General features: G+C 38.8%; 2 protein-coding genes across 3 annotated transcripts in view; one reads left to right on the top strand and one right to left on the bottom strand.

Annotated features, from left to right (window-relative positions):
• The window catches only part of LOC105058643 (suppressor of RPS4-RLD 1), a 39,487-nt gene extending 26,670 nt beyond the window's left edge, over positions 1-12,817 (top strand). Inside the window, exons 15-24 of one of the 2 annotated variants that reach the window (XM_010941627.4) lie at positions 1,981-2,187; positions 5,125-5,435; positions 7,122-7,208; positions 7,286-7,385; positions 7,745-7,836; positions 7,980-8,018; positions 8,091-8,181; positions 11,951-12,048; positions 12,135-12,449; positions 12,548-12,817. In XM_010941627.4, coding sequence (XP_010939929.2) covers positions 1,981-2,187; positions 5,125-5,435; positions 7,122-7,208; positions 7,286-7,385; positions 7,745-7,836; positions 7,980-8,018; positions 8,091-8,181; positions 11,951-12,048; positions 12,135-12,423 — 1,314 coding nt within the window. In that variant the 3' untranslated portion in view covers positions 12,424-12,449; positions 12,548-12,817. Of the gene's footprint in view, positions 1-1,980; positions 2,188-5,124; positions 5,436-7,121; positions 7,209-7,285; positions 7,386-7,744; positions 7,837-7,979; positions 8,019-8,090; positions 8,182-11,950; positions 12,049-12,134; positions 12,450-12,547 lie in introns of those variants that run through there. The other variant, XR_003802727.2, reaches the window with a different exon arrangement.
• A 2,464-nt stretch (positions 12,818-15,281) lies between these two features.
• Positions 15,282-17,321, bottom strand: LOC105058649 (uncharacterized). Its single transcript, XM_010941641.4, has 2 exons — positions 16,660-17,321; positions 15,282-15,579 (listed from the first exon to the last, which is right to left on the bottom strand). Exons 1-2 carry the CDS (start codon positions 17,227-17,229, stop codon positions 15,499-15,501), a joined length of 651 nt encoding a protein of 216 aa, XP_010939943.1. The 5' UTR covers positions 17,230-17,321; the 3' UTR covers positions 15,282-15,498.
• Positions 17,322-20,055: the final 2,734 nt, after the last annotated feature.

The raw sequence follows: 20,055 nt of genomic DNA, 5'->3' as shown, positions 1-20,055 counted from the left end.
TAGCATGGATCCTTGAAATTGTTGAAATTTTCTTAGCAGGCAGAGATGTGTACTATGGGATGAGTTAAGTTGAAGATATGTATTGCTATTTGGAAAACTAGATGTGGCTTGTGACTTTTCAGGGAAAAAACTGCAGCTATATCTACCTCTCATTGTGTGAAATTCAAAAGCTGGAAATGTAATGAAAAGATTGGTTATGAAACAATATAGGCCTTCAACTTGGGTAAGAAGTGAAATCGAGGTGTGTTGGTGGTCAAAGATGTGTGGCTAGAGAAATATACATGCTCATATAGGGGTGGCAATCCTAACCCTGACTTATTTGCCTGACCTGACACATTGGATTCAATGGTCGGGTTTGGGTCAATTAACCCCGATCTCTGGCATGTCATGTGGTTATGGGTCAAGAGGTGTAGATTATTTTCTAACTACACATATAATTGTGTAACAACAAGTGTTATGAGCCATTTGGATATTGATCCAATAACTCATACGCTGAATTGAGGAGAGAATAGATTGAGAACAAAGGACTTGGTTTATTGTTATGTGTTTAGTTGTTAATTGCAGCGTGGGTTTTGATTACTTGATATTAGTCAAATGGGTTTTGATTACTTGATATTAGTCAAAAAATTGTGAAACTAATGGGCCTGTTCATGCAACAAGCAGGCCAAAGCAAAGCAGATCTGGGTGAAAACTCGTCAATGGGTCAGGCGGGTTAGCTAAATGTCAGGTTTCAGTCAGGCATCCCTAACCCACCAGTGGGTTGGGTTGGGTTCGGGTCAGGACCATAAGGACTTGTATATGAGCTCAACCCAGTCTGAACATGACGCCCCCATTGCCATCCATGTGCACCTGTATGTTGACCCCCCAAAAATTGAATGATTTACCTTGCAGTCTAATGGCAAAATTCAACATGTGGTAGGAATATATGAATCCCATGAAACTATGTGGAGTTGGGACAATTCCTGGGGTAACACAAAGAAGCTCAAATATAAATAATGTATAAGTATGGTAAGAGGAAATTGTAATATGTATACAAAAAAAGCCTTATCTAATAATTTGGGGTGAATTGAACTTACCAAAATCTCAGTACAGAAAAACTACGAGTCCAAAGAATACTTGAACTATAAGGACTTATGGAGTGGCCTATGAATTAGCAAAGATTAAAGACTCCATCGCATCAAGTAGCTAGCACTAGGCACGCCGAAAAAGAGGATATTGTGGTTTAGCAGGTTTTAGGAAGGCTGGGATAGATTTCCCTTGTAAAACCACACAAAACTCTTAAGGTTCTGTTGGTTTTTGACAAGACAGGTTTTGATTCACTAGATTTTAGGCTCCAGCAGGCAATTGGAAGGTCAGGATGGACTTTCCTTGTAAAGCCACACCAAAACTCGCAACTTTCCTGCTGGCAATTACAAGCTACAGCTGGATTTTCTATGAAATTCCAAAGTTAAAAGATGGATCCTGCATGGTAGGTCTGAATTTTTTAAAAAGGGTTTGGGATGCCAATCCCATGCTTCCATATCATGAAAACAGTTGGATAGTTCTTGGAGCATATGCAGTTCTTGTCAGGTAATAAAGCAAAATACATTGAGTTATTAGCAACAGGCTGCATCGAGAATCCCTATCTACATGGTGTCAATGAAACATTCTCTCTCTTTATATGCTCTGTTGAAATTTGTTGTATGAAGTGCAGGCATCTATGATAATACAAATATGTCATTGTTGAATGGTTCATATAAGTTGTTGAAATTTATGTCAATAAAGAACTTTTGTGAATATTCTCTCTGCCAATTCACTCCAGAGTAGCTGTTATGAGCATGCAGGATATTTTTAAATGACTAGAATAAGATATAAAATGCTTGCGATTTTTGGCTTCTGTACCTTTTTTTCTGTATTTTCTTTTATATGGTTTGTTCTTTTATTAATGTTCATTTGATCTGTGTTGATTGACTGGCTTGCATCATGTCCATCTCTTTGCAGGAATATTGGTGCAAACGACTGCACCCAAAATATGTATGTGAGAGAGTTTTTCGACAGCCTCCCTTGCGTGAATCTTTAAAAAAGGGCCGACTTAAGAAGCAAGAATTCATGGTTACGAAGCATAGACAAACTCTTATGCGAGCAGCAGATTTTATCGGACAGAAGATCCAATACAACTGTCCTGGGTTCTTGCCAAATAGGCGTCAGGTGACCAACATATTTATTTCATTGCATAAAAATTTGGTTTGCTTTTCCTATTTGTTCTTTTATATACAACTTGTTGATTGTTGTCTCGATTCATATCTTTTTTGTTTAGCTTGTTATTTTTGTTTTTAATATTTCATGCCCTATTAGGTTTCTTAAAGAATAGGAGGAATTGGGATTGCATCGACTTTCAAATTTTATCACATAATGTTTCAGATTTATTGTTCGCTTCATTTTTGTAATCCAGAAATCTGTAAATTTTAGTAGGCTGAATTTTCTCAAGCTGTTTTTTTAGAGTAGCTAAGGCTTTTTATTTCTTCAGAGGCTACTGCACATGAAGAATATATCCATCGAGTTGTATTATGAGCATGAGAAGTGAACTAAGAGATTCATATGGTTTTATGGAAATCATTTTTCTATGCACCTGTTCTAGTGATATTGTTTCATCATTATGAAGAAAAATGTAATGCATAGTTGTTTGCTGGATGACGTTTTTTTATCTTACCAATAGACGTGTCTTAAAACTGCTAATGGAACATGTTGACTTGTTCCCTACCTTAGGCCTGTTTGGCCACCTGATCACCCTGCCCATGAGGCATTGGGCATGTGTAAGAAGTGAAGATTTGCTAAATCAAGAAAGGGAAGAAATCAAGGAGTGGGAGGAACTGTTTGAGAACACTGCTTCCCAATCTTGCATTTGTCGGTACTAGAATACATCTGAAAAGCTTTGTTCTTGCGTTCTGGAAATTTTGGGATGTGGGACTCAATAGATTCCCATGATCCCACCAAGACTTTTGATTATTCAGCATCATCTGTTAATATCTTCTCACTCACATGGGATATCACATTGATAAGCTGGTTGGCTGGCCAAACAGGCAGAAGGAACAGGAATGAATTCAAATATGATGCTGTAGAAGGGAACAGGTGCTTATGTTTAAATTGCTGTAAAGACTATTATATGTATACAGTTTTACATGAATCAACTAGTATTTTGTATGATATATTACATCCCCAGGAGGGGTGTATATAAGTATAATCTACTTATACAATACTATACATGCATAAATCAGTATTATTATATAATGGTATATTTATTTTAGGATTATTGTGATGACCATTATATTATTATTATTATTGCTATTATTTGTATGTTTATAAAACTTACTGGGTGGGGTAAATTCAAGATGGCTTAAAGAAGAAAGACTGTTAGGTTAAGCAGAAAAGTTATGAGAATTGAGAAGAAAGTAGTAATACACTATGGAAAATTAAAGATAGAATGGGCTTGCACAATATTCTGGGATCTTGACATTCAAAGGAGACAAAGTTTGAACCGAAGGTTCAGTAATGAGTATGAACATCTAATGTAACCTAGATGCAAATTGTAGAAATTGTAACAAACTTAGACAAGAGTAGTCCTTAATTAGAATGAATAGCAAAGAAGGATCAAAATTTGATGCCATCATTGTTGAAATAGGGCACATTGGCTGTTGTTTTATTTAGATCAAATTGGTTGATGCTGAAAATAATTGTAATGGTGGTTAAGTTATAAGTGGTTTATTGGTGTCAAGTGACAATAGATTGTAGAATGTGCCTGGGAAAGCTCAGATGCAATGGTGCACCAGCTTAGAAGTGTGATGACATTTTTGAGCGGGTACAACTGTACAAGGCTTTATGATGGTTAATGCAACTAAGATCCTACGTAGTGATATCGATTAGATGATCCTCGGCATATATAAGACCAGCAAGCATCCTTACATATTTAAGAAGTCTTCTTTAAGGTATAATATCAGAATGTAGTTTAATTGTTTTTACATAAAGAAATATTAGGGTTATACTGAATTCCATGGTCAATTGCTAGATTGTAAAAGCATCAAGAAATAGAAGAGAAATATATAATAAGATTAAACACAGAGATTGTAAGGTTGTCGGTAAGCTTATTTTAACTGGTGACGTATGTCTTAGTAAGACCAGATGGCAAATAAAGTTTTGTAAAGTTGGACTAGGAATAGTTATAGAGTGGTCATAATAATTGCTGGTTGTATAACTGAGCTGCCACCTTAGTTCTTGGTTGCTTTGTAGCTATTAGATGCATAGGCAGAATCACCAGTGGAAATAGTCTCAGTATGAGAATCAAACAACCAGAAGTGCCATTTGAGGTTTGCTCTATCTTTAATAATAAGTACTCTAATGATGCATTGTTTTACATGAATTTGATTCAGATATGGTGATGAACATTGATTCTTCTGATATTTGAGGTGGCTTTTGATTTTATTTTATTTTCTCAACTTCCTTTTAGTGGGATATTAGTGTGATGTAATGTTGTGATTTTATCGACACATTAGGGAGAGGCTACCTTGTTTTCAGTTTAGTGAACAAGTTACTAATATTCAAGATTGGAATGCTGCTATGTAAGAAATCTTGTGTTTTAGTGGTCTTTCTTTTCTTTTCCTGGTAACATATTTTTCGGTGGTCTTCAACGTATACATCAAGTAGGTGCAAAAATGGATGGCTTCGATGACATGATACAATGCTGCGCTATCTAACCATTGGTACCTATTGATTTCTAATCTATGCATGTTTTAAGATATCATGATCAACAAAGTAGAGTTCCAATGTAATTGCCTTGTCCTGTATTTTGATGCACTGGCATGATTGGTACCATCAATTTTTGCACTCACTTGATGAGTATGTTAGAGATTTCCATCAGGTAAGTCTCTTTCTTTCTAGACATTTTTAGATATACAGATCAAAATTAATAATATGGATCTTTAATTTGCCAAGCCTATCACTGACTTTGGGATCACTGAAACTTCTGCCAAAATTTCAACATTTTAGTGGCAGTCCAACTCCTTTTTTATAGCAATGCCATAGTGCTCATTTTTTACTTGTATATTTCAGCTATAGCTAACTATTTTACGAAGTTCTTAACATTCTTTGCAGCATCGTATGGCTGGGTTTGCTGCTATTGAGATAGCTCAGAAGGTTGCAAAGACTTGGCGCTTTCTTAGAAATGCAAATAGAAATGGAAAAAAAGTTAGGAAAAGGGAAAAACTCAGTATGCTAAGCCAGAATAGGGGTGGTGCTTGTACTAGTACTAGTAGCTCCTCAGAAACTTCAACACTGTCTGGCTTAAATGAAGACAGATACACTTCTGGGCGTTCATTGTCATGGCATGACATATACTCTATTGCTGTGAAATGGAGGCAGATCTCTGAACCCTGTGATCCTGTTGTCTGGGTGAACAAGCTAAGGTAAGCCACCTTTATCTTAAATTTTTTTTTACTCGAGTTTTTAATGATTTATAGAGCAGATATTTAGATAGATAAAAAATTGTAGATCCCTAGATTGCTTTCATCAGGCTAAAACAACATTCTAGTGCAATGTAGAGATGTAGTAGCATAAACGACAAGTGCAAAACAATGAAAAGAAAGCCAGATGCATCTGATCTGGTTATTTGATCATGCTTTCATCATTCTCAGACATCCCTAGGCAACCGAAGAGCCACCGTCTTTTTTGTAACCTAATGCTTATTTCCTTGTTATTTCTCTCTCTTAACATCTTTATGTGAAGGGCTTAATTTTAAAGGTTTGATCGTATGTTCATGAATCACGATTTTTGGTCTCCATATCACTCAAGCGATCATGTGGTCGCATGACAAATTAAGCGAGGCCCATCATATGAGGTACTTTGACATTGATGGGAGTTAGATGATATTGGAGTGTTAAGCAGAGATAATGTAGTTTTGAAGACCGAGCAAGGACTTTCAACGAAGGCTCCAAACGTTAAGGGGATTTCATTATGTAGCTGGAGTATAAAAGATTTAGAAACGAAAATGAAAGATGGGGGAAATTCTCAGATCTTTCTCTATTTGTTTGTCCCTCCTAACTACTTTTTTCCTCTTCTTCACCTTGGCAACGCTTGGAGTATGCTCACGGCTCTTTTGACTTCTTCTAGTGTGCAAGAAGATCGTCATAGCATTTGTCTCACAGATCACCTTTATTTTCTTGCATCCTCTTCATTCTTATTCTTCTTGTCCCCTTGCATGGTTTTTCGTCGTGGAATTAAAGCATCATTTGCTTCCTCTATTTGCCATTACTTCTTGTTAAACTTTGAATTCTGCCGTTGATCTGGAGTGTGTTCTAAGTAGCCTCCACATGATTGCCCCTTTGTTTCATAAGTCTATCTTCTCCTCTTTGTATTTTTTGTTAAATGGAACTATGCTAAACTAACTTCAGATTTTATGAGTTGCTAAGTTGATACCATCAAAATATATCATCTTTTAATTTTCTTTGCTTTTATCCCCCCACCCCACCCATCATATTATTTTACTTGAATATAATCATCAATTTTTAGAATTTAAATTATTAGTTATTTTGCATATGCTAGTCAGCTTGTTAAATATCATAAAGTGTGTCATAATATTGTGCCAAGAATGTCCTCCTATATGCTTGCTTATGTGGCAACATAGACTGCTGCACAAGACAGCAGCTCTTGTCAGATGAGGCATAGAATAGCATGGTTTATCCCTACGGTTGAACCACAATGGCATCTAGTGGATAAGAGGACCAAGCATAATTATCATGCTGGTTCATATAGTTTAAGGTGAACACCTAACGCATATCCAGATAATTTGATTGAGTGAAGAACATTGATTTATTCAAGTATGCTACACTAGGTGTAATTATGACTGATACAGCTCTAAGATTTCAGTCCCACTTATCTTGCGGTGAGCTATAAGAGCTCGCTTCATGTTGGTTTGTTAGAGTTCTAAATGTTAAGGTAGTCTTTTTTTTCTTTTTAATTTTTTTTTGCGATATGGTCATCTAAAACAATATAGACATCATGATCATATGAAATTATAATTTCTTAGTTTATCTTGTTTGTCCATTTTATCATATTAAATTGATAACTCTGCTTTATCCACTCCTCAAAACCAGTGAAGAGTTCAATTCTGGATTTGGTTCACACACACCGATGCTTCTTGGACAAGCAAAAGTAGTCCGCTACTTTCCAAATTATCAAAGGTATGGATGTACATCTTATATATGAGTTAAAAGTGATGGAGCTAAGGTGTCCACTGAGGATTTGTCTCATTATGCAGGACACTTGATATTGCTAAGACTATCATGAGAATCACAAAGTACGTAAATAATGCAGAGGATCACACTGTTGATCTCTCGGATGCTGGGAAGTTACAAAAAGTGAGTTTTATCAACACCTATCATTACAGTAGTACCACATCCAGCATCTCTTTACAATAGAAATTTATCATCATAAAACAACTATGATTTCATATTTGTCATGTTATGTTTGATCATCTGACATGCCTTTGGTTGTTGTATGAAATCCAATGACTGTTGAATTGCTCCAAAAGTTCTACATTTGGACTCTGATCTTAATCATGTTTTGTAATGCTGCACTGTGTAAATCTGCATTACGGTTCTTCATTGTTAGGTGTGCTTGTACTTTTGAATTGTATTTCATTATGCACATGTTTTTACTGTTTGGTGTGCCTGAATTGTTGAGTTTCTAACAGATAGAAAGATTATATCACCTACAGATAATACATGCAGGATCCTGCTCTGACCTATACGATATAATTGGAGAGAACTTCTGGGTGGCTACCACTTGTGATAGTACAGCATTTGAAGGGTAATAATGTCTGAAATAGTACATTAAAATTTTCTTTTCTTAAATGTGCTCATGAATTCTGCAGTGAGTAGAGCAAAATTATATCCACCACATCCAAGTTTGTTCACATTGTTTGACTGGTAAAAATGTTGTATTTTTTTCAGGAAGTACCTTGAAGGGACAAGAATTACTGTCCAAAAAATGTAATTCTTCAAGATATCCTTTCCTCCATGCATTTTGTTCATTTGTTTTCTTACTAACATGATGACCTGCAGGGACAAAATCGGTTTTGACTTCGCAATCAGAACACCTTGTACACCATCCAGATGGGAAGAATATTCTGCAGAAATGACAGTTGCATGGGAGGTATGACCTGAGCCATTTTGAAATATTTTGATATTATGAAGAAAGATTGATAAGCACTGTAATTCTTCGCTTCTGATGCTTCTGTATTGGAAATGATACATTGACCATGCTCACTAATGGCTCTTTATTAAAACATAATGGAAGTGAAATGGGAGCTTGCATTCTTTTTACTTATTTATTTATTACAGGGGTGGTGAGGGTTGGGGTGGACAGAGGGTTGCCACCCATTAGGATCTTTAATGAAAAGGACCATTGGCATCAACCTCCATCAGAAAATCCTAGGTCCTTCATCTGATGTTCCTGACAATACTAGAATCTTACAACACTTCCATCTTCGCACTTAATCCTATTGTGATGGTTTTGTTTTCAATCTTATGGTTGAAGATGAAACCATCAGTATTCAAGTGTTAAGAGCAAAGGAAGTGCTGCAAGATTCTTGCATTCTGAGGAATGTCAGCTGTTGTACAAGTATAGTTCTGTTAGTGCACATTTAGTTCCACAACTAAATTTCAGATCATGCACAAAAGAACATTAACTTTTATATGTTATTTCAAGTCACAGGAATTTTGAGATCATTAAGAAACAAGGGCTAGTTTTTTCATTTCTTTAAATGTATGTGGATAGGGTTTCAGGTGCATATTAATTGGTTCAACAACTAAGCATGCCTTGATCATTGATTCTTGAGTTGTTATTTACCATTGCTTGTTTCATAGGCTAAACTCTTTGAAGTGCAGAGTGTGTGTGAGAAGCTTGTCTGCCCACTTCCATCCCAGTCATCATTAGTAACTGTCATTTTTCTGCCTTGAATCTGAGATGCTCATCTCACCGATGCCAATATTGGCTGTGTATAGCTTAAGCTAAGCTTCTAGAGAGAAGGATTTTTTTTTTTTTCGAATGAACTTGAAAACAGAGTTATTGCTTTATTCTCTTTGAAACACCTCTTAAGCTGACACGTAACATGGATGCATGCCTAGTATCATGTTACACACTTCAACTTTTTTAGGGCAGGTGATTGGTTGGCTGTTTAGCAAGAAGGTCCAACCCACCATCTCGGCACTAAAAATCAAGTAGGTAGTGTCAATGGATCCAAACAGGAGGTTTGGCCACCTATTGTTGGATACATGCATATCCTAAAATAGCTTTTGTCTAACACGGCCTATGACTTGGCCAAATTTTCAGTTGTTTCCTTATTCAATATCTAGCTTGCATCGCTAATTTTACACCATCCTTGTTGTCAAACTCATCTTTGGTCCACATCTCAAACTCTACCATTTCTTCATCTTGAATCTCACTAGTAATGATGATAATTGGTTTAGTTGAATTATGGTTGGGTCTCAAAACCTTCAACCCATACCTAACCTATTTTATAGTTGAGCAAATAATGCGAAGCCAAACACAATTCATTTACATAAACCAATGCTCGGTCCACCAACCCAATTACAATTTCATTTCTCAGCCACATGTATTACTAAAAAATGAAAGCAAAACATGGCATGCAAAGATCACGGCAGTGGAATTAAATTTGACCTTACATATGTTGTAACAATCACAAGTAATGTAGGGATCTTATTTTTTGCCAAAGCCATAACAAAAGGTGAAAAAGTTGAATTTCAACAAGTAGAGTAAATAAGCCTATGATCAAGATATGACAAAACCAAATAAATCACATGCGAGAATCGAGAATCAACATAATCAGACAAAAATCCTCTTCTTTTGATGGGAAAATAGAAACTTCATTACTATAAGAATAAAAGTCCCATGGTCAAATAAATATCCATCACAAAGTGAAGGCCTTATGCACTCACACATCAACATCCACTTTCAATGTCCCCTATTATAATATTGAGTTCCAATTCTCCATCTTAGTGATTTCATATCAGCATCAATACTGCTTTCATTGCTTCAGATCAAGAAAAAAAGCGCACATGACAGAGGGGGAGAGAGAGAGAGAGAGAGAGAGAGAAGAATTCTAATTCTCAGTTTTAGTGATTTCATATCAGCATCAACATTGCTTTCACTGCTTCAGATCAAGAAAGAAAGTGCGCACGTGTGTGTGTGTGTGTGTGTGAGAGAGAGTAACCTGGACTGGAGTTTTTTTAGGAGTCTAGCTGCATCCTTATTTCAAATATCAAGTTTCGTGTTAAATTCTTCTGTGAGATAGGTAGTGAGCTCATCCTGTATACCTCAAGTCTGATCCAGACTTGAGATCTTCTCTTAGCTTTCCCAATAGCATCCAAGAGAATAGGGGAGAGAGCTACGGCTAGGGAGTGAGGAGGAGGAAGAGAAAGGTGGAAAGGGGAGAATTCCAATTGACTGCACACCGCCCCCCCACCACTTGCCAAAAAAAAAAAAAGAAAAAGAAAAAAAAATGAATCCAAGTTGAACATGACTACTGGTTGATTTCCAATCACCATCTTTCATGAGAGATTTAGAATGAAGCAGATGTGTTGATAAGCATTGATTCACGCATAATGACCCATTCAGGGGGTAAATCTGAGTCCTGCTCATTTATTATTAGGTTGGTTGAGCAACTTGAAACCAACCCAATTATGAGAAGCCCCCAACAATACCCATCCACTTGCCAATATGTGCATGTTGGTGGGTCAGAGTCAAATTTTGCTGATACTATTTCTTTTTACAAAGATAGCATTTCTAGACTTACACCCCTATCACCAAACCATCTTTGGCTCATTCCTCGAGCTCCACCATCTTCTCGATCTAGAGTTGTGGTCTTCCCTCCAAAAGAGAGAGTGCAATCTGAAAATCACATTTTTATCAAGTGAAAGTGATTGGAAAAATATTGTTGTTGTTTCTCTGTTATCGCCTATTATTTTTTGTTGTAACATCATTATATCAGTCATTATAATAGTCACTGTTATAATGCAAAAATGTCAGATAAAACATTGTAGGGCAAGCCTTTCAATCATTATAACAGTTAATAAAAGTTTTGATGGGGGTCCATATAACAGAATAACCCCAGTATTGAAACCTTGCTGAAGACCTTCCCTAAGAATAGTCCAACGTTGCCTAAAATTCTTCTTTACTGTAGATCTATCAAATCAATCATAAAATTCTGTTCAGCTTTGTTGGTTTGTCATGTTGTCTAGCAATCTCTTTTGTTTCTCCACTTCATCCTCCCTACTCCTTTCTAGATATGTGTATCTTCAGTTGTAAAACATGGTCTGAAAAATGTTGCATTTGGGAGTATCTTGCCGTTGGAATCTGTTTGCAGTCGAAGTTCAAACTGAACTGAATGTAATGTTCTTAGTTTGTTCTGACAAATTTATAAATTTTTACCTGGAAAGCTATAATGGTTTGATGATTCCTTTTTAGCATAATAAATTTACATCATGGATATTTAACATGAGAAGGGGCATCCTTCTGAAAGTCCAGAATTAAAACAAGATGGATGATTATTAAGCTTTGTAGAGGAAAAGGAATTGCTTGAATATGGAATGCAGGGGAGGCTCTCTACGTGTTAGTATAAGAGTACCATGTTAATGAAATAAATGGTTGCTTTATAGTGAGGATCCATAAATTCAAGATACGGTTAAAGCTCCACATCTTATACAAAATTGGCAAAGTTTTGCTATTCTCAGGAAGAAGTGATTTTGCCACCGCACTTTATAATTTAGACATTTTATTATTTTACTTCTTCTAACGCTACAAGTGGTGAATGGTTGCATAGTATACCGGGCAATATTTTTTCATTTGGAGTTTTTTCCTTATGATGTTAATGTTAATTCACTTCCAACTCATCCCCATACAGGCCCTGTGCAATGCCTACTGTGGTGAAGTATATGGCTCAAATGATCTAAGTACGCTTGAGAATGTAAGGGATGCAATCTTGAGAATGACATACTACTGGTAATGAATGAACATATTTAGGCATTCAATCTAACTAATGTTTTACATAACTCCAGCATTTGATGACTATGTGACTGGGTTTTCAGGTACAACTTCATGCCATTGTCAAGAGGCTCTGCGGCTGTTGGTTATACAGTATTGCTGGGGCTATTTCTTGCGGCCAACATGGAGGTGACAGGAAACATCCCACGATGCATTCAGGTTGACTGGGAAGCCATAATGTCTTCCAGCCCAGATGCCTTCCTGGATGCTGTAAAGCCTTGGCTCTATCCTTCTGTACGAATCAACACAAGTTGGAAAGATTATCCAGATGTAACTTCAACATTCACCACAACAGGATCAGTTGTTGCTGCATTAAGTTCTTATGAAGTTTAGGCTATGTGATCCTTTACACATCCGAGGTGAGATCTGCCAATCCTACCTTCAGACCTTATGGCATATATTTGATTATGATAGATTTTGACAGCATTTTGAGCGCTGTCTCATGTTTTTGTTCCAGATATACATCAAACATTGGAGATTTGATGGACAAGCGCCAGTTGTAGCACTTTGAATGTTGTAATCAAAAGGTTGTTTGGGCAAAGTATGATTTTTTTTTTTTTTTTTTTTTAAAGGCTTGCATTGTATGGATTATATATATATTTGTACACTAGTCAATCCCATTTTTATTATGGGGTGTATGTTCTGATAATCATGTTTCTCCTTTAAAAAAAATAAACATATGTAACTATGACTAAAAGTTGGGACAATGTAATTGTGGGTTGTGCTATTCTTGGTGGATGGTCAACAATGTGCTAAGTAATCCAGTGACGCCGCCTGATAGAAGTCGCATGAGGGTGTGGGTGGTCAGGAAATGAATTTACTGTCGAGTGGAGACGTCTCTCCCAGCTCAACATTCAGTTCTCATATTACAGATCTCATATTCTCCGGAAGAAACCGGGTCTGAATTCTAATCAATTTGCGGCTTTGTGGAAATCATGGTGTTGCTCAAATACAGTTATACACGTATTTCGTGCTGCTTGGTCTGGACACAAATCCACTTATTATTGTCCAAAGCCTTCTGTAACTGGAAATACCATCCGAGAGGATCCCTGCAGCACATACTCCCCTTATCCTGACCTGCTGTGTGAAGGGGCCATCTAAGCCCGTTGTGTCAGATGGCCTTTTTGCAAGGTCAAGCATTTCTCTCCATTTTAAGTCACATATGACTAGGCATTTTTCCAGGCCTACATGTTCGCATGAATCGCGAGATTTGACTTTCCTCCAGCTTGATATTATGTTGTTGGGACGGAGCCTTTTGCAAGTGCCAACATTTATCCTAGGTAGGTGTCATGTTGGTTACCATACATTTCTTTCTACCCCCAACTTGACCTCAGGTTTTACCGAGGCATCAATTGAATTAGAATTCTTTTTCGCCGCCTGCAGTGTAAAAAATTCAATGTGTGGAGTACCCTGCTTCATTCGATTGGTTATATAGTCAATATTTTTATTACATATTTAATATTCAAAATTTTATTTTTTTATTTAAAATTTTGAATGATGAAAATATATTTTTTTATGAAAAAATTATGACATCCTTACTGATATTATGATATTTTATGTTGAAATTATAATTTTTACATAAGATATTAATTTTTTATAATATATCATAATTTTAGTAGAGATATTTTTATTATTAAAAAAATTATATAAATTTTTTAATAATGAAAATATAATTTCTTTTTTATGACATCTCGTGAAAAAAATTATTACGTCATGTCCAAAAAATTATAATTTTCACATGGGATGTTATAATATTGGCACAAATATCATAATATTGGTACAAAATATTATAATTTTTCAAAAAAAAAAAATTTATCATTCAAAATTTTAAATAAAAAAATAAAATTATAGACATGTACGTTGAACATGTAGCCTAATCGATGAGGTGATAAGCTCCACATTGGATTTTATACACCACGGACGATGTACAAAGAATTTCACCTAAATCAAAATTAGCGCCTCTCAAGAAACCTTTCCATATTGGACCAATGGTCAGTTGAAGATGTATTAACAATTGGGGTAATGTGCATATGCTTGCACATAAAACCTATGGAGAACCTACATCAAATAAGTATCAGTGTACACGTAAAGGTTTAGGTGGTCAGTGAGAACAGTTCGTAAACGCCTGTCTGCAGGAGGTTCTAGCTGGCTGCAAATAGTCGTTGGTTTGTGAATTTTTGTTTCCCCGACCATGTGGCATGTGTCTTATTTAAATTATCCAGCGACAGTGATTTCTGGTGTAAGACTTGACGGATTGGCGTTAGATAACAAAAGTTGCTGGTGCTTTCTCTTCCCCGTTTCTCCCAGATTTCTAAACTCATCGACTGCCCCACGTGTACCCCGTAGCCAAATCCTTGCCTCACCTACGTAGTAAGCTTGAATTTTTCCAATGTCTGTAGCAGAGACATCGAGCCCATGCGTGGTGCCATAACAGTGATGGCAGTACTAAATTGAATTCCAAAGATGTCTCTCACATGGTTTTGTCAATTCTCCCTTCTAAAATGCTTAGCGTGTGTTAATAGACAATAATATTTTTCAAAAAATAAGCAAATAAGAAATATTTGTCGTGGAATCGCTGTATTGGATTGCGGGTAATCTTTATCATATATAAAAACGACAGATCAAGCATTACCAGGGTGCCGTCCGTTCCTGGTTTCTTCCGTTTCCGTCATCTTCATCATCACAATGCTCCAACCCTCTTTTGATAGAGATCCTCTACAGAGGCACTGCCGATCTCTCGTTGCTCTTCCTTGTTTTCATCCGAATGGACAAGTATGAATCGATTTTTCTTGTTATCCTTATGTATGGAACCGTTTGCACACACCTGTTCTTGGACGGACGGTTTTCTTCCAATGCTCAAACTGATTAAATGTTCTGCGAGACCTCTCACAGTAGACCTGGCGAAAGGACTCGAATGGACGTATTATCCTACAGCAGTGCTTACCTGTCTGCTCCTATTAAGAATACAAGGTCAATCGATTGCACATCTTGCTCTTGTCCACTTTTATTAGACTTGTTTTCTCTGCGTTGTCTTCCACAGGCTTTCCTCGTCCAGAGTAGTCCACGTCAAAATACAGTGGTCCACACTCCCCGCTCAACTCAACTTTCTTGATCATTATTTTATAATTTTATTGCAGGGTATTTGCTGATTATACCGCAAGTGAAGTTAGCTGAAGCACTAGAAATCCAAATCATGAAAATAAAAATAAAATAATGTCCCAAAGCAATGTCACCTCAAAAGAAAGAATACAAGTGAGCGTATGCACCTACAACCAGATCTCGTCAATGAGATAAACAAAGGCAAATAGATACCTAGCAGGGGACCAAAATACAAGACGGAGAGATATATAAGAAAAGCGCAGCTATATCGAGAATTTCTATTCCATTATTATATACGCAGCCGGGACTTTAGATCACAAACATGCCAGTGGCGATCAGCAGCCCCAAGGTCAGTCCTCCCATCATCTTCCTCACACTCTCCGCTCCACTCTGCATCAAAAGAAATGAACAGCTAATCAATAAATGTAGTCCAAGATTTATGTTCAACCCGAAAGAGAAATTTACAACAACATGATTATAAGTATTGTGACCGACAAAACATGTAATCACGAACGTTCGTTCACTAGATATTCTTTTTTAATAAGCTATATTACCTGTGGACATGCCAAATGCTATACATATATTTTGACATAAATGCTGTTGTAATATCGAAATCTCGCCTCAAAAAAAAAAAAAAAAGGGCTGCATTTGTCGTAACATTTACAGCTGGCACCGTCCAGTCTGCTGCAATGAGTAACGACGTGAAAGCGTAGTGCGTCGACTGTTTAGCTTTATTCGGCACATAACTTTATTCATTCGCGATAACGGCCGTTATGACGGTAACCACGGGATCTTTATACCGTTGCCTTAAACCGTGGTTACAGAATTACACCAGGAAACAATGATAAAAGTATCAGGCACCTGAAGTAATCCTCGATAGACACGTGTCCACGAACAGAAACGGAACCACCTCGACGGACCGCACACAGTCTCTATCCGAAACTGGAGTCCAGCTGGATCTCGAGATGCTTCGCTTTGTCCTTACTCTATTGGATAAAAACTTTAGATCTCGAAGTTATGGTGTGGATCTGAAGGCTCAGTACAACGGTGAAGATTTATTTACCCACGACTCGTTGGCAATTTCATCGCGCGATCGGCTCCCCCGGCCGGAACTCAAAAATCACATTCTGCCGGATTTCAGTGTGAATTTTGAGTTCCTGCTAGCGAGCGACTGGGGTACGGCGTCGGTGCCTCGCCTGCGTAAGTTTGCCTTGGTCTACGAGGTTTCGCTAAAGTGCGCGAGACCGTGTCAAGCGCCACGTCACCGCCCCTGCTCCGGCTGTTCGTTTGCTGAAACGTGGACGCGGAAGACGGGCAGCGCGACCTGATACGACCAACGGTTTCGATCTTCCGGCGCACTTTTGCCTAAAGTGCGCCCCTATCGTACGCCGGTGGGACGAGCTCTCCGATCGGATCGATCGTCTACGGTGCGAGTAGTAGTAGGAGTGGGGGAGTGAGAGAAGGGCGTACCGTAGTGTCGGAGGCTGCGCTATTGGGTCCGGGGGAGACGGCGCCCTCGGGAGCGGCGGCGGGCGTCTTCGACTGGCTGGCGCCCTTCTTCTTGCTCTTACTCGGAGCCGGCGCAGGCACCTCGGCGGGCTTCGGTGGAGCAGCAGCCGGCGTCGGAGTGGCGGCGACCGGGACCGGTGCGGGGGGAGACAATGTGGGTGGAAGCGTCGTCGGGGGAGAGCTCACGGGCACCATCGCCGGGGGAGAAGAGACCGGGGCCGAAGTCGGAGGGGGCACGGTGGCCGGCGCCTTAGCGGGAGGGGTGGTCACCGGGGCGGCAGGAGGGGAGGAGGTGGGCGCGGTGGAGGGGGCGGGGATGGTGGGGGCGGTGGAGGGGGCAGGAATGCTGGGCTTGGTGGTGGGGGCGGCGGCGGGGGCGTGGGTGGTGGGCGGGGAAGTGGGGGCGGCGGCCGAAATGGTGGGAGAGGAGGCGGCGGGTGTGGTGGTAGGGGCGCCCGCGGGGGCCTGGGCGCCAGAGGGGGCGAGGACGAGGCAGAGGAGCGTGACGGCGAGGGCGGTGCGCCGATCCATGATCGCTATAGAGAGAGAAAGCGTTGAAGTACAGAGCGGTGGAGTGGTAGGGGTGAGTATAAATAGAGGGGGTAATTATAAGGGTGGGAAAGGTTTATAGCCTGGAGTGGGAAAGAGGAGGACAAGGAGGGGAAGAGAACAAAATGGGCGAGCTACGAGGAGACGGAGCACAGACTGGCGGTGGGACCCGGCGGGCATGTGAGCATGGGCTAATGTATAAGTGGCGGGGTCGGACCGGCGGTGTAGCGCACCAGAGAATAGAGATAAGAGATGGAAGGTTCCCGTGAGGCCGGGTTGGGCCGGAGGTACTGAGCCGGCCTGGTTTGCATGGATTGGAGTGGAGGGCACCGCCAGGCAGGGGATGGGGACATGTGTCTGGTACGTGGGTATACGTGCCTTGTAAAGGATTGCTCTTTCTTTTTTTGTGGTGGCCGTTTCGTTTGGTGGAGGTGCTAAGCAGGGAGGATGGCAACGAATTACTTTGCGTATGCTAATGTCTTCGAATATTTTACGGAATTCTGTGGGAATGATTGCAAAAATATAGGAAAATCGAGAATATTGAGAATATGAGATGCATTATCCCAATGGTAATTGTCGGTTAATATAAACATTGTTTATTATTAGGACATTGTAGTGATGGTTTTAGACAATTGCGTGCTGATCTTGTGTCATGGAATCGATAGTCCCCCCCTAAGCGACCAAACCTAGCATGGGAACCTATAAATATTTTTTCAAACAATAATAAGCTTGCAGGTGGAAAAATGAAATGAAAACGCTTTGGAGTTGCAAAGCAATCACGAGTGATGAGTTTTATGTTATAAATTATTTCATTTATTCTGGTGGTGATATAATTGCAGGAAACAACAATAAAAGATATATGATCCGGCTGGAGAAGTAGATGTACGTGCTTGCACATGGTGATACATTCAGATAGTGAATAACCATGTCCACTTTTGTATATCTATGGATAAATTTTAGACCATGCAATCCTTCTCTATAATTCGGGAAATCAAGATAATCTCTATATATGGATCGATCATGTTGATACCAAATTCCAATCTAGTTATTGACGATTTAGAGGGCATTGTTCAATCCATAGAGAGACATTGATGTATACTTAAGAAAGAAAGAAAAAGCTCATTGGATTAGCTCTCTTCGGATGCCTAAGTTAGATTGGATTTTGGAAGAACAATAGTAAAGAAAAAATATAATAGAGAATTATAATATAAAATATTATACTATTCTGATCGATTCGATGTTGGATGGTCTTTACTTTGATCTTTTCACTTTGGCATTCTTAGATTGGCCTTAAGATCGATCTTTAGGAGCTCGATCTTAAAAAGCTTGGGTTATTGGAGCTCGGCCTTTTTAGGTTGGCCTTCTTAGGTCAGTTTTCATATATTGGCTTTTTCAAATCGGCTTCCTTAGGTCAGCTTTTTCAAGTTCGCATCTTTGAGTCGGCATTCTCAATTTAGTTTTCTCAGATTGGCCTTCTCAAGTGAGCTTGCACCTCAGTCTCCCGTAGACCAGCGGATCTGTAAGAAAGAAAAAAAGTAGAGTGATAGAAGGACTTGAGATCATTTTACGATGAGAGTTTTGAGTTGTGAGACTTTCTTTCTCTTAAAGCATGCCCTTTTGGGGTCTTTTAGCACTGTTTATATACATGTGGAGCAAGGATCCATTACAATTGGAGGCGAAAATCAAAAGATGAGATATAACTCTCTCCTTATGAGTGATTACCTCTTTTCTTATAAGCTACAATCATCTTTCTATTTTTAGATTCTTTTTAATTGCAAAACTGTAATTGTTCAAAATGCAAACTTTTACAGAATTGCTTGCCACGTGTCTAACCGCGACAGGAAGGCTAATTTATATGTCATATCATATGCCTCCACTTTTGAGCCCAAGTCATTTTTTCGAGCTCGAGTGAAGCAAGTAGTTAGATGTCCTTGTCAGAGCCAGGTTTCTCCAGTCGATCATCCTCATTGGTTTGGAGGTTCTAAGGTCGGAGTGTCTATTTGTAGTTGCCTTAGCTGAGCACATATTTAGAGGTCCTAACTAGTACAAAGATACCTCCAAATTAGTGGAGGTCCAAGCCAAAGCTTGGATATCCCTAGGTTTGTTCTTCGTCCGACCTTCCTTTCTAGATTCCAAGCCGATGCTCAAATGCTTCCCAAGTTGTCAATGTGCTTCTTAGCATTTATTTAGAGATCTCAACCGAAGCCAGAGTGTCTCTGGGAGGTCAGTCCAATCCCATCCTCAATCAATTTTTCGTAATTGCTTTTCCAACTTTTTTTCACTTTTTTGGCACGCTGGAAGGGGAAGAGGGCGAGATACATTCTCGTTTTCCACAAATGGCACCAATCTATTGCTTTAGAACTAATATGTAATATTAGAAAAAATGAAATTAGAACAGAAAAACATAAGAAAAGAAACAAAATATGAAAAAAGCTGGAGGACCAACGTTTTTCTCTGGCACCATTTTGTTGATGCCAAAACTTGGCTAGCTATTAGTGATCTGGAGGTCTTTATTCGACCCATAGAGAGACATTGATCTATGCATAAGAAAGGAAGGAAACACTAATCATATGAGCTTCGGTGAGACCCTCTAATGCCTAAGTCAAATTGGGCTTTGAAAGAACAGTAGTAAAGAGAATATAATAGAGAAGTATAGTGTAAAACATTGCCTTACTCTGGTCGGCCTCTACCTCTATCTTTTTGCTTTGGCTTTCTTGGATTGGCCATAGGATTGATCTTTAGAAGCTTGGCCTTCTCAAGTCCGCTTTTTCAGGTTGGCCTTTTTCGATTCACCTCCTTAGGTCAATT

Source organism: Elaeis guineensis, chromosome 2 (assembly GCF_000442705.2).
Source record: "Elaeis guineensis isolate ETL-2024a chromosome 2, EG11, whole genome shotgun sequence".
NCBI lineage: Eukaryota > Viridiplantae > Streptophyta > Magnoliopsida > Arecales > Arecaceae > Elaeis > Elaeis guineensis.
This window is presented reverse-complemented; position numbering and strand designations above follow the sequence as displayed.

Coding starts and splice junctions, on each gene's coding strand:
- LOC105058649 (XM_010941641.4), bottom strand. CDS start 17,229: ATGGATCGGCGCACCGCCCTCGCCGTCACGCTCCTCTGCCTCGTCCTC. Junction 15,580..16,659: donor GCGCAGCCTCCGACACTACG/GTACGCCCTTCT, acceptor CTTTTGATGCAG/AGTGGAGCGGAGAGTGTGAG.